The sequence below is a fragment of the Ischnura elegans genome, chromosome X (genome assembly GCF_921293095.1).
Source record: "Ischnura elegans chromosome X, ioIscEleg1.1, whole genome shotgun sequence".
In the NCBI taxonomy this organism is placed as follows: domain Eukaryota; kingdom Metazoa; phylum Arthropoda; class Insecta; order Odonata; family Coenagrionidae; genus Ischnura; species Ischnura elegans.
The window spans coordinates 87,221,463-87,234,738 of NC_060259.1; the positions used below are offsets into that span (position 1 = coordinate 87,221,463).

At 36.8% G+C, this 13,276-nt stretch overlaps 1 protein-coding gene across 4 annotated transcripts in view; it reads left to right on the forward strand.

Annotated features, from left to right (window-relative positions):
• The window catches only part of LOC124171890 (sialin-like), a 166,497-nt gene extending 157,202 nt beyond the window's left edge, over positions 1 to 9,295 (forward strand). For all 4 annotated transcript variants that reach the window (XM_046551279.1, XM_046551280.1, XM_046551278.1 and 1 more), the window contains 4 exons: positions 76 to 231; positions 2,669 to 2,754; positions 4,397 to 4,645; positions 8,185 to 9,295. In XM_046551279.1, coding sequence (XP_046407235.1) covers positions 76 to 231; positions 2,669 to 2,754; positions 4,397 to 4,645; positions 8,185 to 8,226 — 533 coding nt within the window. In that variant the 3' untranslated portion in view covers positions 8,227 to 9,295. The remainder of the gene's footprint in view (positions 1 to 75; positions 232 to 2,668; positions 2,755 to 4,396; positions 4,646 to 8,184) is intronic.
• Positions 9,296 to 13,276: the final 3,981 nt, after the last annotated feature.

The following is a 13,276-nucleotide window of genomic DNA, read 5'->3' on the forward strand; positions in this document are numbered from 1 at the left end:
TTCTAGCTTTGAACAGCATCTCTAAGATAATATCTAGTGAATTCTTAACTTATTTTTATGGTCATTTTATTTCAGCTCAAGTTGTTCCGGGGATTTTGGTTGTCATAATTGGCTATCTTGGATGCAACATTGCCCTGGTCGTTCTTACGTGGTTTGTTGCAGTTACCCTCATAACTGCCTCGTATGCAGGTGCTATGGCCAGCATCGTGGACATTGCCCCAAATTTAGCAGGTGAGCACCAGTGTTGTGCTTGATCATGGATAAAAATTGGAACAATTCTAATAACCGGCCATGTAATGAAATCCCAAGGGGGATAAAAGCAATTCAGTCTAATTCTAATAATTGTTCATGGTAAGAATATTAGCTGCTCCTGTTGTGCATACCCTTAATATTCAGTGGAGAAACCTCAATCGAGGAACCTTATCCTAAATTTTTTTCCCATTTTAGAGGAAGGAATTAATTTGGCTTCAATCTGTTGGAGGTCTTATAAACCCTTTGGTGTGTGAATGTGGGAAATGATTACGTTTTAGCCTGCAAAAGTTCTTGTGCTATGAGAAAGTTGGTGGACTGGGTGCTAGCAGGAAAGATAGTATTTTCCAAAGCATTTGCACATATTGGCCAGAGGAAATAAGGCCTCTCCTGCTTCTGAACTACTGGATTGAGACCCTGCAGGGTTCTTGTTAGGATACATTCCTGAGGCAGGTTTTGCAAGCTGAAGGCTTCTTACTCTGCACCTTAGGAGGAGGTCTGGAAGGGAAAAGGAAGGAGGCATAGTTGCAATTGTGGGCCCAATGTTGCCTCTGGGGAAGGGATAGTAATGGGAGGGATATAATGATAATTATAATAATTTGACTTTAAAAAAATTAGATTGGGACCTTAAAGTCCCATCTTCCTTTTAATCGTCATCATACATTGAATATTTGCAGAGGAAGACATTGTCAAGTTACTCTTGACATTAAATGCAGTCTAATTACAGTAAAACCTCTTTACATCATAATGGAGGGGACCAAAATTTTGGCAACTTGATGTATGGAGGCTCACTATAGAGAGGTTTTAGTGATATGCACCATTTTTTCGTATCCTTTGGAAATGAAAGACAATACTCTCTTTTAAACCATTATATTCATGCATTTAAATAAACATGCATGCATTAGTGAACATATATTTATTATTTAATGATAACACAAAGCGAATGCTATCGCGTGATTTTTTACCATGATTCAAGAGAAAATGATGTGATCTCTCTTAATTCAACAGTCACTTAAAATGATTAGGACAGTTGGATATCTTTTTTCTTATTTACTGTTAGGTATGCTCTCATTTGGAACAAAATGGCCATAACTAATGGTTAAGGTGAAAATTACTGCATATTAAAGAAGTAAAAGAAAAAAAAGAAGCATGAAACATTTATTGCTGAAAATGTAATTCCATGTATGTAATCGCGGCTGCATTAATGGTCTCTAGTTGTCTCGGTACAATTTGCGGAGGTAGTTAGGCAGTTTCGGGGTGTCTCCTAGGTATGATAAGTGGAGGTTTTATGAGCTAAAGAGGTTCACTACAAAGAGGTTTGCCTATAAATTTACATGTAAATCTGACGGGACCGTAGGGGTGGTATGAAGTATGGAGGTTTATGATGTAAAGAGGTTCACTACATAGAGGTTTTACTGTATAACAACAGAGATGTATAAGTATGATTTAAAAATAACCACATAAAAAATGATGTGGGGACAGTATTACATTTACCAAGTGTAAAAGTATGTGTTCTACTGTTCCCAATATGTTACATGTCTTATTATTGTTCTTGGAGAAGTTTTATGTGTAGTGCCCTTTTGAGGGAGGCGATTGATGATGCAGTGGTAGGTCCATGTTGTTTCACTCATTGCATGGAGTCACAATGAATGATTTATTAAATCTGATGGATGGAAAGAACATTGAGCTGTCATTAGAGTGATGCGAGTTACCGCTGATAAAACGAGATTTACTGTTATGGTACGGTATGTGAAGGTGGTGACTGGTATCTAAGGTCATTTCTGCTCAAAGGGAAGGGGAGGAAGGGTGGAGAGAAACCTGGCATTGGCATTGGCCTGATCCTAATGAAAGACACCAAGGGCACCATTTGTTAGCTGGAACTTGAATGCAAATATATGTATATGCCATTCTGCAATTTTATCGCTGAAGTTTCTTTCAATAAGTGAACAGGGTTCAATCAGGTTTCCCCTCTCCCAGGTTATCCTATTTTGGTGCCAGTTCTTATTGGCATTAGTTCTGGTTCCAACAACAAAAATTAGTGGAACCAGGAACTATGGAACTGATAAGAAAATGTCATGCTAAAATATCACTGCACGTGAATCCTTAGCAAAATATTTTGTGGCCTTTTTGGATGAGTAATTATTTTTTAGCATGTATCCAAAATAAAACCTTTTCGTTGCATATTAGAAGATTTGATCATGTCTTGTAATCATTGGTGAAATACTACTGCAGTGAAATGGGCAGTACAAGTCATACCTACCCTGGTGCAGGCACATATAGTGATAAACTACTAAGAAATTACAAATGTAATTTTTCATATTGTCATTAAATACAGCTTTACTTATGAAAGTTGTTTCACCATAATTTTCCATTTACTATATAATGACTTGTGATCTCTGCCACTTTACTTAATTTCTAGGACCAATATTAGCCTTTGCCCAGACTATTCACATGACTGCCAGTTTCCTGTCACCATTGGCTGCTGGATTTTTGACGCAAGAAAATGTGAGTAACTACAATTTGCATTTCATTTATGGCTTATGGAAACCCAGCCAGCTCAAGGGATGCAGCATTTTGAGTGTTGTGAGGATCTAGTGAGGACAGCAAAGGATATTGAGAATATCTATTCCATATTAAAATTTTATCATCACAGCCAAAGTAACTTTCACTCCCTCCGTTGTAAATATGTTTGTGGTTTATGGTCATCTTTAACGTTGCTTTTCGTATGGAAAATTTTTCGATGAAATATCTAGGATTATTTGCTGCAAAATAGAAATACGTATATCATCTCATTTGGTTCATATTTTCTATCATGGTCTTGTTGAGCTTTTTCTTATGAATTTGACATTTTTGAAACAAGATATTGTAAGCAATATTTATAAATAGAGATAGAGGCTTGAAAGCGCTTATATTGTGTGTTATTTACAGCATTAATATCTAAGTAGGTAAATGCATGGGGTGTAAAAGTGATGCAGTTATGGCACCTTATTATTGCATTATAAACAACTTCATTCTTACAGCCAGAATAGAAGCCCTCATATCAATTGCCATAGCATAGTTCTGCTTTTAAGCCCATTGCCATTGTTTTCCCAGTTTCATGGGAAATTAGCATGCTGATTTTGACATAGCCTTCTTTACTTCAGTATCTTTCACTATTCAGGTTCTACTGGACATTATCTTGCTATTATCCCCATTATAATAGAGTTGGATCCCCACTTCTTGAGTAGTGACTCGGTGATTCTCTCTTCTAGAATAGTGGCTCCATATTATGGGTGTGCATATATTCTTGTATCTCAGTGATACTACATTGTGATATTGGATGTCTGATGACCTCTGCTGGCTGGGAAATATTATCACTGTTGTTTATCTTCAAGCCTAGTGTATGATATGTGTTAACTTGAACTTCATACCTGATTGGAGTACATGGAGTATTATGAATGTGTTTACAATGGCATGAAACCACTACCCACCAGTCAAGCTGGCTGAACTTTGATGATTGCCCTGATTTAATTTGTGTGAAGAAATTGTTGAGTTCGCCAATAGCTTCCCGATTTTGGTACATTGACCAAACTGCAAACCTACATTCCAACTTCTTCCTATGCTTTGCCTGAATCATTTGCAGCAACAGCTACCACAGCTTCCAAAGCTGTGTTAGAACTATGATCCATATTTTGTTTCTCCTTTGGTGATCAACATAAGAAAAAATCAGGCTTGAAAACTGAAGCAAATTCAAGTTGGCCTCCAGCCTCTTGGTAAGCAGCCAGCCAAAGGCACACACATGGTGAATGGCAACTGTTGAGAAGCATTGCTGATGACACCAGTCTTAAACCACCTTGCACAAGTTGTACTCAAAATACAGTATACCATTAAAGTTGATGCCAATCCTAAATTAGGCTCATAGACTAAGTCCTTGAACTAGCCATGTATTAGGGCTCACCGTCAACCTGTGATTATCTGGCTCCCAATTGTCCCTTTTCCTGATTATCCACTCTCTTTTCTCCTTCCTGCTCATAAAACTTAGTTCTTTATGTCGTCAGGTCTAGTTCCAACCTCAATTGTCTATGGAACCAACAACCCATCCCTGAAAATAATGAATTTATTCAATTGACTCAACCCTTCACGTATGGCTATTTCTCTCTCATTATAGCAAAACTTGGAGCAGTGGCGTAAAGTGTTTGGGGTTACATCAGTGGTGGCGATAACAACTTACATCATGTTTCAAATATTTGGCACTGCTGATATTCAGACCTGGAACTACCCTGACGACTACAAAGTGAAGGAAGCAGCCACTGAAAGGATAGTTGTTGCCACTGGCGATGTACATGAATCAGCGGTGGATATTGAAGCATCAATTCCTGATGAGCTGCAGTCGCTTAGCTTGCATGGCAAGGAAAAGGTTGATGAAAAGGAATGATACTCAAAACTAGTGATATATCTTAAAACATTTTATTTGGTTGAGTTCCAAACCAATGAATGTAAGGAATCCTTTTATGAGAGTGTGAATAGAGTGTATGCATGACAGAGACTCACAAATTTTAGAGTAACTTTATCTCTCTTGTTATGAAGGAGTCAATCTCAAACTTAATATTTTCACACTGTGTATTCTAAGGGTTTGACATTGAGAGTAGTTATAATTATATTTCAAACTTAGGGGAGATAAATCTCCTTCTCCTGGATCTCAAGCATAAAGTATTAAAAAGAGCCTTCATGACTGATGTCTTGAGATGATGGTTATATATAACTTAGCTTTAAATATTGGTGTCCATGTGTGCAAGAGCAGAATCACTCCTAAAAGTGCATTGTTATTTTAGGGCCAAAGCATGTGATACATTTTAAGATACATGAATTGTATATCTGTTACAACAGTTTAAATCCCCTTCATGAATATGCAAATGTACAAATGGGCATGGGGTATTTAGAACTGTTTGAAAAAGAGGTGCATTATTAATTGTTACCTAATGGATGCTTATTTCGTTGAACTAGAGATATTAACCCACCATAGTGGTGTTTTAAGAACACACTCTTTTAACAATGTTTCAGTTACGTTTTTGAGATTTTAAATGTCTATAAAATACATATTTGGAGCTAGAAGTCTGGGTTACCTGCTTGAAGGTGTTGAATATATTTTGGTGATAAATGTATGTTTGAAGAAATGCTTTACAGTATTCACAGGCTCCATTGAGACTAAATTGCTTGGTATGTTACAGTGGTGACTTATGTATGATAGGCATTTTATTTTAATCATTATATCCATATATATCATGGTTTATACTCAATGAGAATCTCTATGAAACTGTTTTTATAATTGGAATATACCTAACTCGTACATCTTTTGCAGTATACACTTTTCCTCCTGAACAGTGTCTTTGAATGGTTGTATGAGTAGATTTGAGCACAAAAAGTATAAATTTCTTGTCAATGTTTCATGTACCTCTGCTGCATTGCATAGATAATGAACGTACGTATTTGATCCCAAAATGTACTTTTACACTAACAGTGGTGTACAAGCAGTCATGACTTGTGATAATTCATTCGTTCTCCGTACGAAATCTTGAAAAACTTTGTACCACTTTAAAATGTTATGACATTGCTGTACAATGTCTGATCTCATTACCATTTTATCCCAAGACAGAGGTATGCATCAGTGACTTAACGGTCTTTGGGATCCTTATATGGGTATAAAATACCCTTTTTGCATTATAATGCAGTTAAACCCAAAATTACCATACAAAAACTGTGTCACTTGAGTCTCCAAAGTAAGCCATTGCCATCTAAATGTTAGCTCAACCAATGTGGACTTATTTTAGGTTGTTGCTCTGAGTGACAAGTGCTGACTACTTGGGTGGTGGTGATGACTGAGATGTAATGAGACTGGTTTTTGCTGTAATTATGCTGCTAAACAAGATATCCCTCAGGAATCTGAATATACAGAGTGAAAGGATAGGAGAAATTTTTCGTGCATGTAATTCACATGGCCATTTTGTTGCAGTGTTTCCATCTACCATCTGTGATTTATGTAGATCTTACCATTTTTATGATCCATCTTGCTTTTTACTTCTGTTGACAATTTTTTGTACTTAATGCCATCGCAGTTTTCAGATGGATTTCAGTTTTCGGCAAAAAAGGGAAATGATGAATGAGTACATAAACGTTAGGTGGCTATTGCAGTTGATTCAAGTCCAGCTTGGCTAAAATGTGTTGTGAAACCTGCACAGCATGTGAGGGTGCATCTTAATCTTGAAGTTGCCTCATACATGGTTCTGACTTCCTCCAACTTGTGAAATCTTATGACTACTGGTGATCCACACTGTACTGCTTTTACTCTGCAGTCTGGTCTAGGAGAGCATTGCTGATCTAAGCAAATATTTTTAAAAATGGAAACTGTCTTCAAAGTTTCCATCATTCTTAGAACGGTGTGGACATTCTTGATCAGTTTTATTGAGCTTTCCCTTTGATTTGATATAAGTTTTGTCAGAGAAATTCTCTGTCAACAGCTAGAAATTTGTGATAAGCTTGGCTTTCTGAATTCCCATTCTGCCAATTATGAGGCCTTCATTTAAACTGCAGGTAGTGATATGATATATTCTATCTTCGGATCTCAAAATTTTGATTGGTTTGTATATCCTTTGACTCTAGTGTCGGGGGTCTTGATGTCTATGGAATTCCTTTGAACTTGCACAAAACATATATTTCTCCTTATCCTTTCACTGGAAATTCATGGTTATTGACAAAATCCTAGCTCCTGAGAAAATTTTTTGTTGTCTTTGGTCAACTTCCTTTAAAACGATGAAAACATGTTATTATTTGTTATGATAACTTTCATAAGACGTTCTTGATAGAAACTTCCTCTGATTAGGTAAATAAAATTTTAAGGGACAGTGTAACATATATCCTGTCTGCACCAATAAGTTACAAGAAGCAGTATTTTAAAGTGATGACGCCAGTCATGATAATTTCTTATCAGACCATTATCCAATGTAAAGATTGCTATCATCATATGCTTTTCTTCTACAACATTCCTTATGTTACCAGAGTCATTGAACACCCTCATTACTGTTTTACTTCTTACTGACACTGAAATATTATTCTCTTGGAACCAATTCCCAGGCACTTGACAAACACTTGAGAAATGGAAATCCATGGCCATCACTGCCAAAATCCACATTATAAATAGGTAGTGAACTTCAATTTACCTCAAATCTCAAAATTGAATACATTAATAGTGTTTTTGCTTGAGCAGTTTGATAATCAAGAGTCATTATCTTTTATATTTTTCATACATTTATACTTTATACTGATCATCTCTAGGATCTGCTACCAGGATAATTTTTCATTTACAAAATCTTTTCATTTTCACCTACCCCAACAACCGCCTCATAGCCCATCACTCTAAATTCCAGAAAATTATTCAGTTAAAAATTTTCTAGCCAATAGATAATCAATGGGAAAATGGCCTTAGGAAAATGAAACTTAGTATGGCTTAGAGGCCTTAAAGAAATGAGTTCGCTGAATGAGTAGAGAAGTTCAAAAGAAAGTGATGCATGTGTGTTTTAATGTTGGGAAGTTTCGTATTACTCGTCTGGAAATGTGAAGGAGCCTGTAGAGGTGGAAAGGGAACTAAAAATAATGCTAAATGTGGGTAGTTTCACTTGGTAGTGAAAGGTTACAGGAAGCAGCTATGCTCAGAAACGATGGAGAAGTCGGTAAAGGTGCTTTACTAACCTGAAGAAATGAAATTTGGTAATTAGATGGTTTAGGGTCATCTTTTATATTTAAAGATATGAATTTTATGAGGAACCATAATGGTTCATGTGGATGCGTGTCCACTCATGTGGATTTCATAGAGTTATATCCTCTTTGGGCTGTTTAGATTGATGTCCGTTGGTTTAGATAGTATGAATTTTATCATTAACTCCGCGTGTATATATCTTCCAGATGCTGGATAGTGCCGGATCATCAAAAGTTACACAGTTATGAAAGGCAGATTGTTAATCCCTTTGCCGCATAGATGTCGGTACTTTGTTCAAATATCAGAAATAAATGGCAGCATCGCAAGTTCAAATAAATCCTATGCAATGTTTGGTCTTGAAAAAATTGCCAGTACCTTTCCCTGTGGAGAGTTGTAGAAGCAAGAATAGGAGCTATGTACTTTTCCATCCAATGAAGGAATACGAGGGTTCATTTTTGTTAACAGAGTTTAGAATGGAGTTTGGTGGATATATTTCAACCATGATGAATAGAAATTTGTTGGATTCCTTTTATCGTGACCAGATATTCCACCTAGTACCATACTAACTACAGTATTTGTTTTTCTTTTTAAAGATGAAGTATTTTGGTGACATTAAAATGGAAAAGTTCTTATGTTGTAATAGTGTGTAAAATATAGATGCTGGTTGTGTGCAAATAATTTGCTATGTCAGTATTAAGTTAAATACCTTTTCAGTGTCTAGTGAAACAGAGTCTTGAAAATAATAGCCTTATCACAATAAACTACCTGTGCACTTCATCATTTTTGTGCTAATAGAGCCAATATCATGTTGAAGAGAAAGAGCTGTACCTAATGTTTGTTGCATTCCAAATTTTAGTGAGATTTATTTTCATGACCAGTTATAGCAATGCAGCAATTTGATTGGAATATATAAACGTACAATAAGCTGCTATGCTACTACCTATATAATTACTCATGATGTGCATTTAATTAGTGTTTTGCAAAACACAGATGAGATCAAACCAGAACACCTGTAATCATTTGATTCCAAATGATATTAAGATCGCTGATTTGCAAATAACAAGTGGGTTTTTTCTCAGGTAAAATTGAGATAGAGGATAATTTCTGTGTTTAAATGTCACCACCAGTAAGGGATGACTATTTTAAAGAATGTATTTCCACCTGTAATTTCTTATTGCCTGTAATCTTTGCAGTCTGGGGAGTGTTTCATCTCCCACAAAATTATTGTTATGTTCATCTTTCATATTCTATTTTACTAGTCTGTTTGAAAACCAGTCCTTGGATATAAAGAGAATAAATACTTTTATGAAATTTTCATTTTGTCATTTTTCATGGGATGAAGTATAGTAGTTGTTGCTTAAATGCTATGCTGAAATGATGAAATTTATGATACTAAACCCTTAGACTGCAGGAAAGTTTTTAAACATTTTGCGCGACTACGGGAAAAACATTTTTAAACGTTACACTATTGCGTGACGTTCTACTGCAGTTCCCAAAATTTTCATTGCTGACTTGGTAGAGCCCAAGTGCTTCCCTCATCGTAGGGATTGCTGGTGAGGCTTAACTCTCCCTGGCCATCCCTCAAGGTAGGGGGTACCTCTCGGCATTTTCTGTCGTACCGCCCATTTCCCATTGTTTCCTTCCTACTCCACGCTGTTAATATGCCTATCACAAGTGCCCAAATGTAGTCCCATCTGCTGGTAAGAAGGAAAGAAGGATTGCCTCAGAATATAAGGGTTCACTCCAAGCAACACACTTGGCCAGGCTGGACGAAAAACTATTTCTTGGTTCTCTCCCGAATAGGTTGGTAGCTAAAATTATGTACTCCCACAGCCAAAGGATTAATATACTTAGTACAGATATGCACAAACATAGAAAAATACCAAGCAGAAAATGCACTCGCATATAAGAAATTCATATAGTACATATATTTAAAACACGCTGAGTCATAAGTTTAACAGTAAGGGCACACTGAGACAACCATGATTTGTCAGCAGGTGTCTTTAGAAATATCAATGTCAAAATAATAATTTAATTCTTATGAATAATTGTTTATGCATGGTAAATTTGAACTAAAAAAATATTTTACACATTAATAAAATAAAATTAAATACCATGTCAATTATAACATTTTGTTCAACTCTAGAACAAATTAAGTATGCCAACAATTTTAGCAGATATTTAATGCATTTTTGTGGCAGTGACCTTGAAGTCCTCCGAAGTTGGATGATTCATTAGGGGGTGCTTTTCATCTCACTGCTGCAATTCTGTTTGCAACTGCAAAGAAATTGCAGTCCTATAAAACAAGAGAAAATGGAACAGAGCTGTTATTATTTACTAAGTGATTACATGACTGACACCAGATACAAATATATACAAGCTACATTCTGAATTCCGTCTATGTTCCCAGAATCTCTCATATCCAGTTACGCACAAGTCTGCTGATCTATCAATACTCCACCATTCAATATATTTGATACCGATGGATCATGACAGCATTTCAAATTCCCTCGCATCACTCCCTCCTAACACACAAAAAATTAGACATGTGGCTAGTCATCTTCCACGGAAGTCAATAGAATCGCATGTCAGCAAAGTAGCCCACGGGTCCTACCATTGTCATGAGTCTACGGGAGAGAGAAAAAATGTGTATACTGTATTTCTATGAATATCTTCCCCCTCTGAATACAATCCCCCACCTAATTTTGAGGCTTCAGTTTTGGGAAAAATAAAAAAAATATGTTTGAATACAGTCCCCCCTTTACTTTTAGTACGTGCATTTTTTGAAAAAAGGGGGGATTATATTCAGAGAAATACGGCATTTACATAATAAAGAAATGATCAAAATGAATTAAATAAAGAAATGAAATAGTCCAATAGGCCACTGAATTCAATAGCAGGATGTGAAATGACAGCATTGATTTGACGACTAACAAAATAAAAAATAAAAATTGAGAACAGTCAGGTGAGATGGTAGGAGAATAATAGAAATTAGCACATTTCTCTGTCCTGGCATGATCAGAATTTCTGAAGATCAATTGAGGATGTGAGAAGCCAAGGGGTACAAGTGACTTTCTTTCTAAATAGATTTAGGTACAGAAATTGATGAAAGAAATATACAAAACCTTGGTGGCCAAGGGATACAAGGGACAATAGCTACCAATTGCAGGACATGGAAACAGAGGGAGATTCCAGATTATCTGCAACAAATAAAATTTAAAAATATCCTCTAAATATCCTGCAACAATATACCTAATTGCATTACAGATAAAAGAAGTTTGATTTTCTTTTTAAACAAAGACTGTGAGGTGCTATTTTTTATTTATTCAAGAATCTTATCGTATATGACAGAGGCAAAGTGGTGGGACCTATAAGACCGAGAGAGCTGAAGTACTGACAGGATTGGATGTTATTTCTTGAACTGGTGAGGTGATCATGGTAGTTGGAATTGGTAGGAAATCGAGAAAGGTTTGCTTTAGTGAAGCAGGTGCCAGTAAGGATATACGAAGAATGATGGCCCAACTTTGAGGCAGCCAGGGTTGGGACCCCAAATTTTGGCCCCAGAATTCTTTTTAGAACCTGTGCATCTGTTACAATAGGAAATTTTTGCATGTACAAATATTTTTGCAATTTTCAAACGCTGAAAGCAATAGCAAGAGCTTGCCTCTTTACTTGAGCATAGTTTCTTTTTGCCTGACTTGAGGTGGCAGATGCGTACAGAATTGGTTTCTCTGTCCCATTAATATCTTGCCACAATACTGCACCCACACCATAGGATGAGGCATCCGTACCTAGAAGTAAGAGAATATCTGGCCGATAATGTATGAGGATGTTATATTGCCTGATCAACTCCCTGCTTTTATGGAGGGTTGATTCTTCCACAGCGGTACAAGTAAATAGAACACCCTTTTCAGTCAACTGGTGTAAAGGCCTCAAAACGGTGGATGCCATGGTGATAAATTTCCCACAGAAGTGAAACATCCCCAAAAACGATTTCAGTTGATGAATATTTTTAGGACCAGGAAAATTTATTATTGCATTCAGCTTCCTCTTCATTAGCCTGATGCTTTACTCATTGATAGTAAGCCCCAGTTAGTCTAAACTGGGCATGAAAAAGTTACATTTTTCTCCATTTACGGGGATGCCATACTTAGATAGGCGATACAATACTGCATCAGTCTTATCATAACAATTCTGCCAATTTGTTGCTGCTATCACCACATCATTGATATAGCATTATACCCCTTCGAGGCCCTGCAACACTGAGTATATTACTGACTGAAAGATGTCTGGAGCACTGGATGCCCCTCATCATAACCTAATCTATGAACCCCATACAGGCCAATTATGTTGTTCACCACCAATACCTCCTTAGACTCTTCTGTCTTTAGGAGCAGCATAAATGCCATGCTGAGGTCAAGAGCTATAAGCACTTTGCCTCCTGACAGCCCACTCAGTATATCATCCAATCGTGGAAGTGGGTACTGGTCCCTCTCATTCACAGTGTTTACGGTTCCCTTGTAATCAATGCATAGTCAGATTCTCAGTTTTCTTAGGGACAATGACTAGGGGGCTTGCCCATTGCTAATGTCTTTTGAGCTCATAAATGCCACATTCCATCAGTTAATCTAGCTTCTGCTTTGCCTGATCTTTAATTTTGAAAGGCACAGCATATAGTTTTCGAAAAATTGGGGTTGCATTGGGCTTCAAAAATGGGTGCATTAAAATAGTTAATCTTCACCTGCCTGTTACTTTCAAACATGTCAGGGTAACAGAAGGACAAATTGGAAGCCGAAGCATCAAATTAATTGATTGATATGAGATCTCTCTATTTTGGTTTTAATACACCCAGCCAAGTCCTGCCTAAATGTGGAAATCTTAAATATGAATTGACAGCTATTAACCTTAATAGGAGCCTGTTTTCAATCCCCCTTATTATCCAAGATACATTTGACGGAGACATTTGTCAGACCTTTGATTCCCAGTTCCTAACTCAAAGCTGACTCAAATCTTAATGCACACCTCCTCAGCATTACCATTACAGGAGTAGCCATTCAAATTACTTAGAATCCATGATTGTTACAGATGCTCAGCTTTCAATTTCAAAAACTATTTCTATCCCCCCACATCAAGAGTGCATTTACAAACTGCTGGGCCCAAAAACTCACCCACTTCACTTGGAGGCAGTGGCGCTGACTCCATGGGGCCTTAAGGGCCCAAGCCCCCTCAAAAATTTGCTATGGGTGTGAGGAAAAATGTGTCAGGCATGTCAATTTTCCCCAGAGTGTCCAGATATCG